At 46.8% G+C, this 20,933-nt stretch overlaps 1 protein-coding gene across 13 annotated transcripts in view; it reads right to left on the bottom strand.

The window, feature by feature from the left end:
- Positions 1-20,933, bottom strand: part of Gro (TLE family member transcriptional corepressor groucho) — an 88,886-nt gene that overhangs the window by 63,681 nt on the left and 4,272 nt on the right. For 12 of the 13 annotated variants that reach the window (XM_076809430.1, XM_076809421.1, XM_076809423.1 and 9 more), the window contains exons 2-4: positions 18,712-18,917; positions 3,554-3,660; positions 411-474 (exon numbers count right to left, since the gene is read on the bottom strand). In XM_076809430.1, the coding sequence (XP_076665545.1) occupies positions 411-474; positions 3,554-3,660; positions 18,712-18,747 (207 nt within the window). In that variant the 5' untranslated portion in view covers positions 18,748-18,917. The remainder of the gene's footprint in view (positions 1-410; positions 475-3,553; positions 3,661-18,711; positions 18,918-20,933) is intronic. The other variant, XM_076809431.1, reaches the window with a different exon arrangement.

Below are 20,933 nucleotides of genomic sequence, written 5' to 3'. Positions count from 1 at the left end.
TAGTCTGATAAATAATATCAGTATTAGTTTTAATAGCCATTTTATATTAGGTGGACCATCTGTCCTCCCGAACGTACCCTGACCACCGATACTTCTCTATCAGACACGCGAGGGGGCTGCGAAGAAAGCTTTATAAACCATCGCTTCTATAATTTTTACACAGATTTCTGCGGCGGCAAAGGAAACGTCCGAAATGTAAAACACTCGAAACTCACGATTCTGCACCAAGCGGTCGGGGAGTGCAATTGCAAATCTGTAGGTTGCGAAAGGCACTCTCTATCCAGCCCCCAATTGGGTTCCACCCCCGCCAGTGTTTGCGATCCCGGTTGGCGATCTTTTCAATTGCCCCGGGTAACTGTATTCGACGGAGATGAAAAGACGTCGGAAACGAAGTTAGAAAAGTGCCTTACCATGAAGTAATGCCTCTGTATCTCGGTCTTCTCGCTGGCCAGCTTCTCGCATTCGATCTTCAGTCTGAAAAGTGAAAAGCGATTGAGGATGGGAACGAGCCAGACATGCGTTAAAGCGGAAATGGTGCGCATTCGTGTGCACCTACACGCGCGCGGGGCACGCCTCCGTGTACGTGTAGATGTACACAAGGCGGAGCGCATAGAGCAAGACCACCGCCGCCTTCTCCTTTGGGATTTGCAGCATCTTGAATTCGAGAAAGACGGCGGGAGAGGAGGAGCAGGGGCACGGTGTCTCTCTGGAAGTAAGATCGAGTTCCCCGGCGAAAGAGCCGAAGGAATAGGAAGAAATGGGATTATGGCGGCGTTAGCGGTTGCGGTGAGCGACTTAGCGAGTGGAAAATGGTAAGAGGGGAAAAAAAATGCCTATCCGCGAATGAACCAGGGACACTCGTTACAGGCATTTTGGTAAATATGCTGATTCCCCGCGCCACGTAACCGCGGAGGAACACTTTGCCGGAGTTAATATTCATAATTGAAGAATTCAGTTGGCCTGGATGTTACAACGTCGCGAATGAAACTTTCATTCGGTGCAATTTAAAGTTTGTAATTTTTGCAATGTTCATCCTCGCAGGGATACTTCCGATACTGTAAGCTTGCTGAAATGGCTTCCTTAACTCGCGTTTTCATTAAAAACCCGTCCGCTCTGATGCGTCCGAATGCAACGGCAGAGCTCAGGAATTCGTTAATCCTACTAATATAATAAATGCGAAAGTGTGTTCGGATGTTTGTTACTGAATCACGTCGCAACTACTCAACTAGTGTTCCTGATTTCTCGATATTTTTTGCTTCTCGAGAAATCAGAAACGAGATCATATTTCTTGAGAATTCTCGAGAAATTGAAAGAAATATTGCAAAAATTATATTTTTGGAATAATGTTGATAATATTTATCAAAAACACAAGAAAACTTTTAATAATTATTCCTGTCTAATTTATACAAAACTTGTGTAAATGAAAAAATAAATATTAAATATAATTGGTAAAGTTATTTATTTAATACAAAATTTGTACAAAGCGAAACATTACTTTTTGGTTTTAAAATTTATTTTTAAATAGCACAATGCGTCTAATGTAGTATCAGCGAATCTATTTCTTTTTTGTGGCAAAATCTGTTACTGTTATATTTTCACGTTTTATATATATATATATATATATCTATCTTGGCTGCTAAATGAAAAAATGCGTCTTCTGATCCATTTGGAAGAAATTCTGGATCATGCAAAAATTTTATACGGGATACAATAGTCTTATCTCCTCTTTTCTATATTCCTTCTTTAATAGCCTTAAAAAACTCATTAGGTACTAAATTCAGTATAGAATTTTTCTAAATTTTTAAATAAGAATTTAAGAGCACCTTCAGCAGTTAATAATATCGAATCTTCTGTACTGTGATTTTCTATTGGAATTCGTATATGTTCTAATGTTATTAATAAGATGTATTATAAATTGTAGATGTGTATATACGTTCGCGATTAACTAGTAATACATTCATTTACGAAAATAAATGAGATTTATAATATTTTTCCTAGACTTAAGTTTCTCGAGAAAGCGTTCTCAAGAAGGAACACTATACTCAACGGATCTTATTGAAATTTTGCACACGCGTAGTCTACGTAGTCCTGATTTTTTTAACCGATCAGGACCAATTTTGCAAATTATCACTCACTAGAACCCTGCGGAAAATATGGACTACCATGAAACCTGGACATCCCACTCCTTCCCTCGTATCCCCGCCCTCCGTTTACACTCGGTGACAATCAAAGTTTAAACCGAGCAACGCCGGCTGCTTTAAGCTAGTAGTTGATAAACGCGAGTATAAAGAACGATTACTTCCGTGTAACGGAAGGAACCAATTCTATTCCCCGTAGAAACCGATCACCAAAACACCTCCTCGCCAATTTTACAGCGTCCCACGCGTGCGTGACATTTCCACCGCAAATACACACCGCGCGCCACGCGCAGTTTGAACAATACAGTTTTAAAGAGCAAAAACATTTGCCGCGCGTTACAGAAGGAAGAGCCCGCTAATTCGAGCGCGGCGAGTGGACCGCGGATACGCTGCGTTTATAATATTTGCCATTCCTTCTCCGGGAAACGGGCGAGCGTAATTTTACAATTAGCAAAGACCGCGAGGGACGGAAAAATTAACGCCCGGGCAAGCTGGGAACGGCGAGCCGGCTACCGCCGCGAGGATTCGTTGTAAAATGTCTGGGGGCAGGCAGCGGCGCGACCGCGAGCGAGTTGCTCGCGCGTAATGCACCGCCGTTAACAACCAAGTGCAAATTTAACCGTCCATCCGACGGTTTCAACGGGTATCGCGAGTGAGCCGCGCAAGATAATTAATGATACGTAAACGCAGACATTTGTACACACGGACCTATTCCGCCATTTCCAGGCCGAAAGTGAGCGTCGTTCCCAATAACGCTAACCGTTATACTGCACCATCACCTGCATCTGGGATACTACTTGCCGCAACGGTAATTAATTACCGTCCCGACCTCCCGGCCCTCCCCCCCGCGTGCCCGCACCCCAGCATGCCAACCTCCCCCGGCCGATAATCAATTACCATAAATCGGCCGACAGAGCCCAATCGGTCGGTTGCTTTGTCGCGACAGAAACGAGAAGCGTACCCCCGTTTTCCACCGTGCTCCCTCCCCCGCCGCTTTGAAGAGTTGCACAACGATTTTTATCCCTCCTACCGCGGACTACTTTCACCCGTCGCCTCGTCACTCGCGATCGCGAACAATCATTCTCCGGCTTCGATTCGGCCCCAGCAGAGAGCAGGAGTCGTACGCGTTTGTCGCAGCAGCCGTAGCAGAGAAAACAATTCGAAGTTATCCGCCGTTGGATAAGAGTGTGAGGTGATATCGAGATGGCAGCGTCGACAGGACGCGAGAAAACAGCCTCCGAGGCGCGACGCGCGAGCGGGAAAGTGTCAATAATCGTGGATGTTGAAGGAACGCGAGACGAAAGGGTGAACAGGGGGTGGAGGCAGGGGGGTAGAGATAAAGAGAGGGTGGTTGAAAGAAAAGCAGAGGTAAGCAGGGAGGGTTAAGGTAAGTCAAAGAAGAGAGAAAGACTCACGAGTGGTTCTGTTGCTGGATGAAATTGAATTCCTCTTTGATCCTCTCGCAGGTGTCAGCCACCGTGAATTTCAGCCCTCCCGCAGCCCCGCCGCTTCCTCCGCCACCCTGCAACGAGAGAGAAAAAATAAGTGGAGGGGAAATTCGATTAGCATACGCGACAAAGAACGGGAAATAGTTCGGGGGGACAATATCGGGATCGTCGCGAGCACCACAGCGAGCGCGCCTTTTTTCACCTGCGCGACGCCATTTTGGTACACCTACGCGATCCCGGCTCGATTCGCGGAGAGATCGGGGCGAAAAGGCTAACGAAGCGCGTCGCTCGCGGAGCGTGCAATTCTATCCGCGAAATGTCTGATTGCCGAGTCACGTATATTGAGACCGCGGCCTCAATGAGAGCTCCTCCTCGCCCCTGCGCCGCGACGCTACAACTAACAAGCGAGATTTCAATCGAATCGCACAATTCCCGGGTACAATAACATCGGTCCTCGAGGAACGTCGTCGGCAGGCTCGCGGAATGCGGTAGAAAAAGGCTCGTTAAAGGACGGGGCAGGGGAGAAACGGGAAATCTCGTTACACGGGAAACCGCGTCGGACTTTGAGCCGGTCGTGCTTCCGGCCGCGAATAAATCTTAACAAATCCGAATTTAAAGGAAAGCCGCGAGTGTGCGCGCGTTCGCTCGTCTCGGGAACGGGCTGTAAATCGTAACGAGGTTAAAGTCGAAGAAGATGACAAGCAACCACCATCAAATGGCCTTCGGCTGCATAAGGCGCACGCAAACACACAGACGGGGCCACAGGAACGCGAGCAGAGGGCATCCAGGTATAAAAGACGGAGCGTCGTCGTCCGCGGGCGGCTGGAGGGAAGGGAAAGGTGAGGCCTGAAGAGCCAAGGATGAAGGGCCATGAAGGCGTCCTTAATGAGACCCATTCCACCAGGTAGCAGGAGGTCTGAGCCTCTACGGGTTCTTCAGCCGCCCGTATACACCGCTTCCCACCGCTTGAAATTACGGAGAAAAGGATCGGGCTTTCCGATGACAGTAATGATTACGTTACACACACCCTCCGCGGCGACGTCAATCGAATTTTGTCAGCGACCTCCGAACGCGTACACGGGAATATCGATCAAGACCGATCGCGCGCGTTTCTCTTAAACGGGGAATTTATGTAGGACGATCACTCTGTATTGTAACGCTGTCTTTGAGCTTCTGATGCGCGACGCTGTAATTCCTTCGATGCTACACGCTATTCAAGATCCACGTGCCATATATCGGTCCAAGTATGAGCTATTCCACGTCAAAGCGAATAGATGAAAAATTTAGTTTCACCCGATTCTCTTAGAAATTACAGCATTTGTCGACAACCTTGCAAAAACAATGTATACTGAATTTCAACGTCCTATGTGAAATAGTTTTCGAAATATTTAATGTTAAAGTTTCGAAAATTCAAACAAATCGGCTGACGCGTCATCACTTAAACTGTAATATCTCGGTCATTTTTAAAGATAATGCCACGTTCTTATATTCGTTTTAAAGCTGAAGGAATTCTTTCTCAAACCGTATATAGAATATTTTGTTTATTCTTAATAAACTTAACAGTAATCGATGGCAAAGTTTCAAATCGCGATTTGACATCGTTCCCACCCACGGTCCGGCTTGAAAAAAATACCATTCAATTCGTTAAGTCTTCAACTAAAATCGGTGAAACTAAATTCTTCATCTATTCGTTTTGACGTGGAATAGCTCGTATATAGGCGCTGCGTTCCTCATTTATATCGTAGGTTTAGCTGTTTTCGTGGCGGCGTTCGCTATCGAAAACACGATGTTACGCGCGGGAATGGGAGCGCGACGGGGGAATTGCGAGCAGAATGACAAAATCCCTCGATACGCGGAGATATGCCCGCCGTGGCGTTAAATGCTCAATGACTGTCCGATAGGACGGGAAAATTCGAGTTTTTCGGTGGCGCGTAGCCACGGCGGTAGAATGATTTGGCCACTTGTTGAATTCGAAACGGGGAGTGGCTGTCGGTGGTAAAATGGTTTGGGAACAGGCCGGGGAAGAGGACGGCGGTGGGCCTCACTTGTTGCAATCATCAAACGGAACAGTCATCGAACAGGTTGTTGTTCCGATGGTTAACCCGCACGGCGTACACACATCCGTTATGCAATACGGCCAACGACAATTCGTTTCCATGAAAATTCTCGCGCCATCCGACCACCACGCGGTGCCCCCACTGTCGGCTGTAATTCGAGATATCGATCCCTTTGTTGCTCCGTAATTCAACGCTCCCGCGACCCTTTGCTCCCGCGTTGCGCCCGTGGCCTCGGAATTCGTTATCTTTAAGAACGATTAGAGAAGAGGTTCTACTTTCCACGGAGGCGCGCTTATTTTACAGTCTTGCTTAGTTCCTGACTATTTCGGGACGCGTTTTTAAGACACAATCCGGGGATACGTCGGGACGGAAATAATTAATGACACCGGGCATTAAATTCTAACTTTGGCGGCACTTAACGAAAGGGCGAGATGGTTTCCGTCAGAGACAATCGCGGCGCTTAATTGCCACGATACTCGCATGACGTAAATGAAGATTTATGAATATTCGTACGGAAGCTTAACCAACGAGCTCCAAATTTAGGAGATAAAAACTAAACGGGGCAAATCCACTCTGATTCGATTCTGCTGTCTCCCTGAATAGGAAATTCTTCATAGCGCACTCGAAATGTGGTATTTCTGCGCGGATACTCTTCAAATAGCATTTAAACCTTTCAATAATAAATCCAACGCCTCGTGAAAATCACAAATGCATCCGTATATAACTGGTAACACAGTTCGACAAAATTTGACTTTTTTTCGGACTTGTAACATTCAACAGCCGTTTCTTATAGGTTTTCGTGCGCTGAAAACGAATCCGCAAATTGTTTGTCTCCATCAACCTCCGTTTTTTTGAGAAATTCGATTTTGGAGAAAACTGCAGATTTTCAACTTTGAACATCCGTTGTTTCTAAACAGTAATAGTTATTCGGTTGCATGTGGGTCAAATTATTCTATGAACCCTCCGGAATACAACGATATATGTTATTATTGCATCATGAACATTTCACAGAATAATTTGACGCAACGAGCAACCGAATAAGTATTACCGTTTCGACACAAAAGACGTTCAAAGTTGAAAATTTGCAATTTTTTTCAAAATCGAATTTCTCAAAAACTTAGGGTGATGGCGACAAACTGTCCAGAAGGCTGTCGAACTGCGTAATTGATCATTCTCGCCTAACAATCAAACCTTGATACTCCAAAATTTCTTGAAATACAAGCAGCTTGATGTTAATTAACGGCAACCGTTCACTAAAAACTACCATACCGATACCAAATTCAATATTCAGTCCGTATCACAGCGGCGGATCAATTTTTTTACCATTTCTTTCTTCCTCCTACTTTCTTCTCCTTTTTTTTTTTTTTTTTTTTTTTTTTTAATTACGTCCTCCCCTACTCGGTTTTTCGACCGTTCTTTGACGCCGCTATCGGATTCTGCTCTTTGAGCTTAACGAATCACATATCCGCCGATCGCTCAAGCACGTGTAGCCCCCGCGGCGAAGGGCGGCACGTGCGCGCGCGCAAGATGCAGCACGCATCAATGCTCCGTTCTGATCAAAAGAACATTTCGGATGGTAAAAATCAATTTTTCAATAATTTCCTTTTGCCCGGGCCCCTCCATAAGCCGTCCAATCATGCGCGGGCTTTGCCGCTATGTCAAAACTGTTATTAACGAGCGAAGACAAAAGTCTTCCGTTCTCGAGGCGCCTCCTCTCGACGAAAGCACGCTTCTCTTGGCCCTGCCCCACGTCCCCGTGTACACGGGCCTTTGTATTCATTGTCTGCCCGATTCCCCTTTCACACCAGCGAAATCAATGAAGGAGAGAGAGAGAGAGCCCGCCGGCGTGCAACGGTGTGCGAGGGCGGCTGTGCGCCTGTGTGCCCCGCCGCGGCAGGATCGTATCGAAAAACCGGCTGGTTCACTTTGTTGCCGGGAGATAATGGCCGTGCGAATCGTAAATAAGGTAATAGGTCTTCGGGAGGGCCGAGGATAGACCAAAGGATCCGATGACGTAAGCGAGAAACCCCTTTTAAGGGCGCGTCCACAAGTTTCCTGGAAGCGGCGATAGATTCAAGCGCGCACAGGCGATTCAAACACTTAAGTAGTCCCCTCTCGTTTCAATTTCGAGTCGCAACTCGATTATTACTGCGATTATTATGGAACTAAAATAACAGGTGGAGTGAATAGTGTCGACCAAGGGAATCGAATTTCTGCGAAGGGGGCTCGGAGAGTTTAGAAGAAATGCACAGGAATTAATAAATGTGAATACCGAAGACATTGTAACACCCCCATCTCGCAGAAATGTTTATAAAGGAATCTTCGTGTTACTTACGCAACGACCGAACAACTTGCTAAAACATTGCACAGGGCCCGTGATTATGTATGAAACGAGAGATATTCGACGAATTTGATGTACCCGATCGCTGGATCTTGTTTAGGCGAATTTGCTCGCCGCTGCCCTTATTTCCTATCGCGCAAAGGAGTTCTAATTGGACGAGCCACCGCTGTCGGGAATTATTCAAATCATGCTCCGGGGCTGTTGAAAGTCAGACGCACGGAGCCGATGCAGCTGCACTTGAATAAACATCGATGCATCGATATGCAGCGGCGAACATCGGCGAATAGGCGCACACGGCTTTTCTATGCGTGTACGGGCACACCGACCGCGCGCCCTCGAATGGAGCGCACTACGTGGCCATCGTGGAGCGTCGAAGGCGTCTTTGAATTACACACCTGGTTCATTAAATGGAACGGTAAATAAAGAAGACGAGGATGCATCCAAGTGTCCAGTTGCCGCGGTGCGCGATAAACTGTTCGAGATACCGATCAAGGAAGGAACGCTGGGCATCGAGGCGACACTTTCAAGCGGTTCCAGCTCATCCGAACGAACAAAAACCACGTCGACGCAGGCGACATTCGCCGGAAAAAAAGCAATCCAAAGCCGCAATTAATTGCTACTAGTCGGCTACTAATCCGATACGATTATACACCTATGAATAGCCATAAAGGATCTCCGCGATACAATTACATACAGGGTGAGAAAACGTGACACACGATGCTTGTACATACATTAGAATTACGAGAAAACATAGCATACCAATCATGCGGCCGTTTTACTTTAATTACTGGACTTGCTCTGTAGGAGAGACCGGGGCTAGTTGACACAGACGAATTATCTCGATACCGTATATGTGTAGCTCCATTTGAGCGAGATATATGATGATTGTTGTTCATTTCTTTACTACGATTCAGTTTACGTCTGTGTACATTGACGTTAACAATCGTTTTTTATCTGTTTTTGTTGATATAGAGAAGAAGTAAATAGTTTTGATATATCCAAATTGATCGTCGAAATAACATTTTTTCATTCATTTTGTACGTATTTTCTCAAGTTTTCGCTTACTATATATTAAAGAGGAAGGACCAAAGTATATTTTGGCATATTTGTTATTAAGCAATTACTTCAGATAAAAAATGAAAAAAATTGAAAACAGAATAACGTATCAACTAGCCACGCAGTGGGGTAAATTTATACATTTATACTCTTTTTTTTTGCAAAAACTAAAGCTAACGGTTTAATTTGGCAACGGATCATTGATGATGTGGGGGTGCTTTTCTTGGCATGGGATTGGAATGTTAGCACAATTTGACGGAATCACGAATGCAGATAAGTATTTTGATATACTAAATGAAAGTTTAGAAGTTTCGAAAATGGGTCTCGACGAAGGATTTGTTTCCCAACAGGACAATGTCCCCAAACACACTGTCACGAAAAGTGAGAAATTTTTTGATGATTCCAATATTAAATTGCTCGAATGACTGACACAGAGCCCCGACTTGAATCCTATAGCGAACTTATGGAATTTACTGCACGCGAAAGTTCCACTGGATAAGCGAAATAATGCGACCGATTTTTTCAAAAGTTTACAGTCAGCAATCCAAAATGTCAGTAAAAATTATATTGAAAATTTAATAAACAGTATTCCACGACGTTTGTAAGCAGTATTTCAAGCAAAAAGCGGCAATAGTAATTTACGAAAATGTATTCGCTAAGTGGCCACGGTTTTTCTACCAAATTTCATCGAGCACGAAAGAAAATAGCAACGGGAGTTTCATTATAACAGAAGACAGGTTGGAATGTCTGTCGGAGAGATGCTCCAGCGGAATATGTATGCTCAATCAATGTCGGAGCATAAAATGCGCTAACAAATACCGGCACGCTTTGCAAGGGGAGCCTAGACTGAATTTAGAGGGTGGCTGAGTAGGAGGGAGGCTGCTCGTTGAAGAAGACTAAGGTGAAAGGCAGGGTGGGAGAGCACGTGGTGAAATTCCTGTCGTTCAGAGGCGCGCACTCAGAATACGCAAGGCTCCGTTGCGTTAGCGTGAAACTGATAGAGGAGACAAAAGACTCGAGCAGGCGCCATTTAAACAAATTTCGCAAATCTTCATTCCCTGGCTGTTATAAAATCTCTCAACCCCCCAGAAGTTCTAAAACTATCTTCGGAACACACGCTCGAATCGAACGAAGTTGAAAATTACCGAGACTCTACCGGTGTACAGAAACTTTTCGTCACTCGGTCGCTTCGACGAAGTACGCTTCCATGCATGATAAATCTTAGCCGACTCGTGCGCGGGTTAAGGGGTGAACCAGCAACACCCAGGGACCCACTATGCAGCATTGCACCGCGGCCAACGATGCTGCAAGTCCGCGCGGTACAAGAGGAGGAACCGCGTAGCGTGTGGAGGCGCGCACACACGACCAGGCGAGCGTAACAACAGCCGCGGTTCGCCTCTCTGTCGCTGGATCACGTCGGTCTGGGTCTGCGGGAACACGCCGAGGTTATATCTCTCTACCCCGGCGCATTGTGCGCACTGCCATGAAACGTCTAACCTATAATAATCATACCGATACACAAGACGAGCTCCGTAATGCTCCCTTCTCGTACAGGCGCGCACACACCACGGGAGCGCCCGCGCGTGTACGTGCGCGACCCGAGCGGTAACGCGGCCGTCAATCCGCCATTGCGACACGGACGTGAGGTTACGCGCGTGAAGGAGAAGCAAGGGGTTCAGCTCCTCTTCGTGCCGCCTCCCACCATCTCTCGCCCTCCCCCGCCACCCAGGGTGTACCGCTAGGATCCAGCAAGAAATGGTGGCAAAACCTGGGTACCAGGTTCGACTGCTTGGATGTTTTGCGCCGACCGTCGAGACGTCCGTAATTGTTTCGTAATGTAGGATGCTGAGGAATCGCTCGACCAGCTCGATGGCCCCGGATCTTTCGTTTACTGGAGGAGATTGCTTCACTCCGACCGATTGGATAGGCCGGCGAGAGATCTTTTACTAATTACTTCCTTGTATTATGGTCTATGTACCCATCTCCGTCAGGCATTTCTAATTGTACCTAAGCAAAGTTTCCCTATGACGATCGAACTCCAGCGTTAAGAACTACTTAGTCCATGTACCATTGAGAATTTGAGGAAGTACAGCTGGAGTTTTACAGCGTTTCTATAGCGAGTAGCCAGGAGTCTCTTAAAATCGCGACGTTCCACCGGCAGGATCAAGGGATTTCTCGACCAGCCATCTATCAAGAAGCTTATTGCGTACCATGAGTGGCTTCGATCGGCCGCACGGAGGATATCAAACTAAATTCCTTCGTCACGCAAGGGATGAAACGTTTATCGTCCACAAGAAAGCTGGAATTTTTCTCCCATTCTCACCCTCCTCTCCGCGCCCTTGCCCTGGCTACGCTTTCAGATTCTTTCTACACGAGCCCGTGAGCCAACGCGTGTTCTATCGATCTTCTCCGCCGCCTCGTGCACCGCTATTTCCAAGCGATAATCGTTCCGCCCGCACGATAGAAGAAACACGCATCAGCTGTTCATTTCACAGACCCCCCGGCGCAGACGGAGATGGAATAAAAGCAACTTTTAAGTGACTCGACTCGCTCGCAAATTCAGGTCTTAGCGCTGCGACGCCGAAGCGACCAGGAAACGGCGCCACGTTCAACTAGAAGGGATGAACTGGAGGTTCGAGCGAAACTAGCTATCCACGGTCACCAGGACAGGAAAACATTCTACACGTCTTATCTACGCTCCCTAAGGCAGCAGCCAGCAGCTCTGGGAAATGGGTTCTTTTGATCGATACGCGTCATTCGTCGAACGAACAATCATGCGGATGACACCGGCAGCCGTTCCACGCCCGTGCCCTATGAATATACGCGCACATGTGTGCCTCGTGGATTTCTGACCATGCCCTTCTGCGCTTTAACGAGGATAGCCGAGGGTCGAACCTCGTTCGACATGTAAATGTAAATGTTGGACAAGAACCGACCAGGGGCTCTCAGGCCATCCGGTTCCGCTCGCCCAACCTCGTTGCCGGGCAGACGGGGCCTGCTGAGAATCACTGGCGAGGATACTCGGGTGACTCCCCCGGTGTGGCAAGAGTGTTGCGACGTTCTCGACACAGTTGGCAGTGGTGATCAATCTTCCACGAGCGGGTCGCATTCCTCGGCCACGCGTCCGTCACAGAGGAAAAACGCGCGCGGACTGTACAATGCCGTATAAATGGGCTGACTCGAAGACAGAAAACCCTGCCGGCGAGCCGTTGCCGCGTTTCCACCGCGGAATCCTCGATTCCTCCTAACCGAACCATTCCCGAGCCGGAGGGCTGGTTTGGAAACAGAACGACTCGAGGAGCAAGCGTCTGGAGCTCGTTTAATTGAGATCACGAAACGATTACCTCTCCGCGGGAAGAAGGGCGGGGGAGGACGAGTGTTTCGTAGCGGAAGATTGATCCGTAGGCGAGCAACATGAGAACCACTCGTCAGGATTTCAGTGGGTGGCGTTGGTCCCCTCATCAAATGCTTGTCATACCGTTCTTACCCTCAAACTCCGGAGCCTAACGGATCCCAACAGTCGGGTAAAGCCCGAGCCGCACCCCCGTGTACACAACGAGAAAGAGGACGGTGTGTATATGAGAGGAGAGGCGGCCAACCACCCCAATGGACCCGTCGACGAAGGCTTAAAGCCCGTAGGCCTGTGATATGCCCCGGGGCCAAGAATTATGTCGCTAAAACCCACCAATTACGGGGGCTGCGAGCCGAAAACGGCTCTCTTTCCTCCCACTTCTCTGTATACACACACGCAAGCATCGCTTTTCAATTGACGTCGAGTCTATGGGGTGTGCCTAGCGAATCCATTAAAACGCCAGAACGAGGCCTTAGACGACGATCGCGTAAGTGGCTGAACACTGACTCATCCACGACAATTTAACTAGATAACTGGAAAGATAACTAAAGATTTTAATAAACTCAATCTAGTTTCGTATCGAGGGAAACTTGAATAACTCCAGTGACTCGAGGCAATTCAAATGGCTCGTCTACCCGAAGTCGAAATCTTCCTTTCAGAGTATCATGGGTGTGCTGGAAAATGTTAGTCAAGAAAACGGACAGGGCATGCATAGGGAATAGAATCGACTGCTGAATAATTCTCGTGTATGGATACAAAGTTCGGCGAACGTTTCTGCCAGATGCTGAACAATGGAGCGACAGAGGATGAACAGAAATCCCCTCAAAGTATCGTCTATCATTCGTCCATCGTTCGACGATGAAAAAGACCATTCGTCTGATTACGATTTCGCGAAGCGACGCATCCAACGTATCCACCAGCGACGGGTTAATCAACGAAATCGTGCGGTTTCTTGCCCCGTCTGCGATTAATTAATCCCCGCGATTAATCACTCCAAGCGCTTTTCATCGAGCAGCACGATCGTTTTTATTCGTGCGCCCGTGCACAGCAGACCGCGTCGCTTCCCTGCTCCAAGAAGAGAGCTCGCGATATTTATGGTATTCGCAGCGATAGTACCCTACTGGCTTCCACCGACTTTTGCATCTCAATTTTTCCAATCATTCTATCAGGCAAATATCCGTCGCCAAATAACGCAGAGCAACGGCGTTGTTGGTGATATTGCAACAAATAATGAAAATTTCTGCCCGCTTTAATTACGACGTTATTAACGTTACAAATATATTATTCTTGCCATAAATATTAACATCGAAGTAAGCACATACGGGGCGGCTTGAAAAAAAGCAATAAAACTCCCTGCAGCTAAAAACAATATTTTTCGACGTCGAGGGAACAGAAAAATTTACGCGCGCCTGTTCGATTCTATTTAACATTGCGTTATTTACGAATTAAATAAAGATGCGAGTGACGCTATGGCACGAGTGCACATGGATGGCTCCTGTAAACGAACGCGAAATTACCTACCGTGCGTCCCAAATGGAAACGCTGCGAAATATGTTCCATAATATATATTTGGCAAAAGAGGAAAAAATGTGTAGGTACCATATGCCGAATGTAACGGGGCACGTTGGACTTTTGGGAAGTGTATCGCGGTCGATCGATCGTAAGCTGCGCGTTGAAGCAGAATTACGAGCCCCCTGTGCCACGAAGTCGTAAGAATTTTTGGATATTTCCGCGCTAGCTACGCGACTGAACGTTCCACACGCCGGGAAAACTTTACCTGCACGATTTTCAGTAGGTACTCTGCAAGGAAGTGGAACGTGGGGACGAAGATATAGTAAATAATTTCTCAAAATAAATTGCAGGAGACAATATTCTGTACCGAGCATCGGTTGTTCGTTACCTATGCTCGAATAAAGTGGGTTAAGTAGAGATCCCATCGACCAAGAGAATTTTAAATTACTGCGTTTCCTTAGCACAACAACCAGCATTCTTTTCTTTAAAAGAAGTAGCAGCAGAAGGTGAAAAATGAACTACTTACAAAGGAGAAAACGTAGATCTAAACCAGGACAGTGGCCATGAAAGCATTCCGAACGGTGGTTTGTACGCCAAGAAAAGAGTCGCTCTACGTAAGCTGAGTTTGAAATCAATGAAGCGATTAGCACAAGAAATGCTATTGAAAATTACGCCAATTAACCGCGAAAGCAGAACGAAACCTCGATCTTCGGTAATGAGGGGAGGAATCGTTCTTTCGCTTTCGGAGCAGACGCTAAGTGGCTTCCGAGGGCTGGGCCTGAAGTTAGCGATGAGTTTTAAAGTGCAAGAGTAAACATATCGAGAAGCATGTTTGAACGGGGAAAACAGCGTCCACAAGTTGCACCTAGAAAGTATAGATTCGTCATTGTCGTGCATTGTTACCGATCGGCCGCCTAGTATAACTTTTTCTATTTCAGAATCAAGTGGACCCTCCGGCGAGCATTTCAATTTTCCCTCCTCGTTCCAATTCGGACGGGACAACTCGACGAACAATTAGCCGTCGTGCAATTTGATCAGCGATTGTCATCGGCGTATCCCACCCCTCGCGATCCACCCACAGCCATCCCGCACCCTCCGCGCTGGAAAAACTCGCGGCGGACTATCATTTTTCCGTTGCAATTTCACTTCCCGTCCGAGGCTGTTAACTGCCACGGTTTTTCGTACAACTTCCTTTCGAGAGGGAACAGCGCTCGATCGAGAGTCGATCGAATGCTTCGATTCTTACGAACGGTGAGTATGCGAACTTGATTTTAGTGCTCGTCGAAAGAAGCAAGTGAGAGTTGATACACATCTGCGGAGCAAGTGTTTCAGTGGAACCTAATCAGTTTCAGAATTTTTCTTCCCGACTACCATCGAGGGAGTGTTCAACGAGATCACAGCGTCAAATACTTTAATAAGAGGAGAGACAGGAAAACCGTGGACCCTCGCGTACAAACAGCATAAACGATGCAAACGGTTGTGTGTGCGGACAGAATGCGAACGAATAAGTAAAGGATATAGAGAGGGAGAGGCAGAGAGAATGAGGCAGGCATGAAGTAGTAGGAAAAGACTAAAAGAGAAGGAGGAGAGACGGAAGCAAAGCAGCGCCCCTTTGTTCTTTACTGCAATAGTGTAATGCACGATAGAAGTCAGCGGCGGTGTATTTGCAAAGAGGTTACAAGACTTTTAGTTACGGCGCAACGTTCCTCTTTCTTTCTTCCCTTCGTCTATGCATAGCAAATATGTGCATATGTAATTGATAAGACTGTTATACTACGCAGAGGGCATGTGTCCTTACCATAATCTCAAGCTTATCACTTATTCAATAAGACGACCTATCACTCCGTAACAAACGGTATCACTCTGTTCCATAAATTCTTCTCCACGGACCGCGTATTTACGCACTTGTCTCTCGAGTGGCAGGAATAGAATTTAAAAAAAGAAGGAAAGAACAGCTTCTAACAAACCCTGAACAATGTAACGAACAGCGATGCTTCATCTAGCGACTCCTTTTATCTTTCTCCTCTGCGCGGTGGCTCGGGTTACAGAATTACGAGCACAATAGTCGTAGGCATCCCATCATTTGTTCGGTTGCCAAGTGTAGAGAATGGGTCAGTCCTTAGCGCTTAGGAGTGCGTTCACTTCTATTACGAACCCGCGAAGCATCTATCGATCCCGCGGCGAACGCGAAATCAATTATCCACGGCCAGGCGCGAAGGTGGAGCTCGCGCCTGTTCTGATTCACACTCGATGAAGTAACCTTCGGTGACCAACTGTGCTCAGACCTTTTACAATCGATCCGCGATCGATACACTGCCGCCAGATGTAACTAATTAATTATCATTAACCCCGCCGCGCATCAATCGTCGGGCATCATCGAAATAATTAGCAGAATCTTCCCCGAGCTACCAAACGCTGCTGATTAAATCAAACTCGCTCGCGCGACAGGGTTAATTTCCCTCCGTCGGTATCGAATCGATAACGACGCGCACACACCCGACCACCGCCAATAGAATAAACCGCCCGTTATTACCGGAACGATCTTAACGCTTTAAGAATCCCCGCGTGAAAAATTATCGGAGAGCTCCGGTGCCCCTTGAACGGCGCCACATTAGCGCCAATGAGCAAATAACCGTCGAGTGTACCAACATAATATCAGCCCGGTGGTCGCTTCTTCTGCGAACGGCAATTGTTGTACGTAGACTTGCACTTCCCTCTCTTTCTCCCACTCCCTCTATAAATAATCTCTACAATTTCCAGGCCCCTCCCCCTTATTCTCCCTTCCTCCTCCTGGACCTGTGTCAGCGAATTCCCCCGGTGTGGTCTCGTTTCGCATAAAGGACTTTGAGCTTATGTGACGCGTGAAATTATAACGGCGGGGCGGAAAAGGTAAAAAGAGTGGCGGCGGGAGGCGGGTGGCAAAGCATTCTTTGAATAGTGGAATTATTTGCAGTAAGAAAATGAAAATCTAAAGTCGGCCGTGTAACGCGCCTCTGCATAAAGGAGAATGCTTTTTCTACGATGCCCCTCACCTCCCGCCCCTCTTCCCCGCCCGCACCCCCTCCCGCGCAATTATATTACTCTCTGTGCCGATCCTTTCTTATGGAAGCTACGTAACCGCCATTCGGTTTCCTTTTGTCTTAAGACCGGGGCCGGCTTAACCGTGAACCGAAAAAAAGTGACGAAAATTCGCGCCAACAGACGATATTTACAAGCAGCTGTGCTCACGCGATATTATAGAGTTTTCGGCAGACAGCGTTGGAAAATTACTTGTTGCGTTACCAAAAAAATTCACAGAGGGGTAATGTACTGTAATAGTATCTACTCTTAATAGTTTAATTGTGCAGGTGCTCGAGTAACGAATAAATCGAATTTAACCTTCGCCTACAGTAGCGGACAAAATGTTACCGTTTTTTCGATCCACTCCACTTCTATTACTTTTCAACGTCAACTCAGCACGTGCCCAATATATTTTGATAGAGAATTAAGAGCTATACAAAACCCAGTTACAGTTAAATTTGTTCAAGCAAAAACCCTAGATGACATTAAACAAGACAACGCACTTTTAAAACCGACAAAAAGTGACCACCCTTGAACAGTAATAAAAAAAATCTTAATATTCTGCGGGGCACCATTTGTTTTTAGGCCAACCTAAAAATTTACCAAACGTTGCACAGTGGGGAAATTCTGCGATTTTATGGCCAAAACTACAGAAATGAAATTTTTTAATTTTACAAATTTAATACAAATGTCAATTGAAGAACTATATCAATTTTCGTGGTCAAAACCTGAAAACTTATTTATAATATATAAAATTCGGCACTTTTACGTTCTAATAAAACTCAACTTTAACTTGCTTCTATACAGCTTTAAATTCTCCATGAGAATATCCATATTAAACATACCACAGTTCCAAACGTATGCTAAAAAATAACAGAGACGAAACAAATCGAGAAAATGATAACTTTCTTGTCCGCTGGTGTATATTTCTAGTCCTGGATATGTAGATTATCTTTCACGTTCTGCGCTTTCTCCGTCTTATCACAGCTGCCAGCGCGGGGCTATGAATAAGCACGCAGCGGTCAATTTCCATTTGAAGTGCGCCGCAGCTGAAGGGTTAAAATTGCAAGCACCCTGTAAGTGGGCTGCCGAGAGGGGGACAGAGACATAACGTGGGGCGCCGGGCTGGTGTTGGGACAACTCGCGGGATAACTACTTTGAAAAGAGAAGCTGAAAGCTCGAAAGAACACGGACGCGGCTTCCTATTCTCTGGCAGCGTGAGCGGTCGAGGCGGCTCTCTGCCAGTTTCGCCGTGATACATACCCACTCGGCATTGAAAAAGTAAATAGAATTCAAAGTTCGCGGACAATAAATCATGATTCCCTTCCACGCCGGGCGTGCACGATTTACGAGAGGCCTCCCACTCGGCGCTAAATATAGAAGATCCTAATCAAATAATTCATCTTTACTCTGGACTCGCGGTAGACAACGCGCTCGTGTAAACACTCCTCTTTACGGTGCGCGCTGCGCGGCGAACCGTAAGTCGCGGGAATTACCTACAGAGAGGAAAATTACAAAGATTAGCGAGCCCCTGGGTACGCGCCGAGACCACAACGGACACCATAAAAATTGGCCAGGTTTCTGAAGTCGCGTCGGGTAACGCACCGCGCGCCACTCGTAATTTTTATTACCACAGCGGCGAGGGCTACCTTCCCGGCCGGTCGCGCGGCGTTTTTCGAGGACTTTCACGCCGCGGAAAGGAAAAGGGACGGGGAAGGGAGCGGTGTCTATTTTAATGAGTACTCACGGCAGCGGCTGGGTGTCTCGCCGGCGCGGGGTACATCTTAATTGTGGCTAAATACTTGGCTGGAATCACACGTGTCCGCAATGTCCTTTGTACACGGTCACTTCACGATCCATTCCCCGGGCCGATCTTTGCGGTAACATTCTCAGGATCTTGGAGATACGCCAGCGGCCTTCCCTCGGCGCACACCATCGAGATCCTCCCACTGGCTGTAATTATAACACGACACGATTTGTTACTTAGACCGAAACTGCGGCGTCTCGCGAGCTTGTCTACTGTACTTTCGACAGGCGTCGTCGCAACGGCGCTCTTTCTGGCGTTAATATTAGGTAGGTACCGTTCGAGGAATTGGTCGCTGCGAGACGAGTTGGGTCTTAATCCTCCATTGCCGGGGCTAAAGTTAATTGTTAACATAATGTTCCCTTAAAACGTATCTCACGAATTATACGAGTCTACCCAGGACTTTGTGTGCCTCAGGTCCGGGCCACTGTTGGGCTAATTGGCGGTAATACATTAACAATGATTTTAGATTCTACCGTTTCGCAGCCACCTGCTTCGTTGATGTAGCATTCTACCTGCAATTCTTGAGTGAAGCCAGAGCGGCTAATTCTGCCAATTATGTGGCTAAAGTTTCGCTCTGTTTGTTCAGAGAAGCAACAAAATTTCTCTCGAGCTTAATATGATTTTGCCGGTGTTAAACAGAGAACGCCGTTTCTTACGTAACAAGTGAAGTTTCCGTGTCGCAGTGTGGCGAAGTAAAAAGAGGTCGAAGTTATTCAGTGGTTAACCCGTGGGAAATATATAGCACCGAGATTTTTAACGAGCCCCAATAACGCGATCTCGCTTATCGAACTTCCACGCGGAAAATAACAATAAGCTTATTTCGAGGCTTAAAAGCGAAGAACACAAAGCTTCCATTTTCGGTTTCCGCGGAAATCGGGGTAAATCCCACCGACGCGACGCGTATTGATTTTTGAAAATAATTTATTTGCCCTCGTTGCGTGTGCACGCGGTTCCGCGAATCCGACCGATCGATTTATCGCTCGATTTATGAGCCGCGTAAACTATGCTTCGTCGCCGTGCCAGCGATATCTATCCTAATCTCTGAGCCGTGTCTCCGCGGGAGGACAAAGAACGGGGGGGGAAAAATAGGGGCCCAGAAAAGAAAAATAGGAAACGAGAAAGAAGTAGGTACGTTCGGCCTCTTGTGTAAACCAAACGCAAAGCTCCCGTGTGAGCGCGACGTCACGTACAGAAAACTGCGTCGCATTTTTCAAGCTCTTTTTCAATTAACAGCCTCCCTTTCAAATAGTTAATTCCCGTCGAGCCCTTTACACTGCCCATTAGTTGGCAATGCGTGAAACGATGAAATGTATTGTCGATAATAACAAGCGAACGACGAAAAACTAATAAACAATCGACAAAGCAAATTGATTCGATGCGTTAACAAACTGCTTACCGACATTATTAACTGTTGGCGTGCAGATTATTTTGGTGCATCAACGATTTGCAATCCGAGACGTTCTCAAGTGTGCAACGCATAGAACAAGATAAATGTCGCTATAAACACTGACCGAAATCTACCGATAGAATTCACGAACACCGATTTCCACTAATAAACGCATTAACAGTCTGTGGCTGATTAAAGAAAAAAATTGCAGGTGGCAAACCTTCCCATTCTTTTCGGGAAAATGAAGAGGTAGTTTATTAAATCGGGCTAAGGGTAGTACAGAAAGAAAATATAGTGTTTGGATAAAGTCGTATTTTTTTTGTTTGGATATGGGACGCTGGGAGGCTATCCGGGCAGGGGCCCAAGCGGCAACTGTTCATCGACCGCCCGTTAATTCCGCCACCGTTGATAATCTTAGGCCCTGACTTTCGACACCCCACGCGTAACAAGCAATCTACCACGATAATAAAATCACGCGACTCGTCCCTAGCGTTCAATTTGCAAAGCGCGCCGAGAAACCTCGTGGCCTGTCTTCGGCGCGTTAACGTTCCGCGCGAAATAGTAACGGCGAAGACAAAAGCTCGCGCAACGATACGCAAGTTGCTAATTGCGCGGCATTAAAGCTGTAGTTCGGGCAGTCTCCGAGTAATTTTCAAATAACGAATTGGCTACGCGAAGCGAATTCGTAGGGCGCAAGGCGGAGCTTCGTTCGCTGCTGATAATCAACTGCGACTTTTCGCCGGCTGTACGTTCGAATTTAAAATGAAAGCGCTCG

This window comes from Andrena cerasifolii, chromosome 3 (genome assembly GCF_050908995.1).
Source record: "Andrena cerasifolii isolate SP2316 chromosome 3, iyAndCera1_principal, whole genome shotgun sequence".
NCBI classification, from domain to species: Eukaryota; Metazoa; Arthropoda; class Insecta; order Hymenoptera; family Andrenidae; genus Andrena; species Andrena cerasifolii.
The sequence above is the reverse complement of the archived record's forward strand: the minus strand, read 5'-3'. Positions and strand labels throughout refer to the sequence as shown.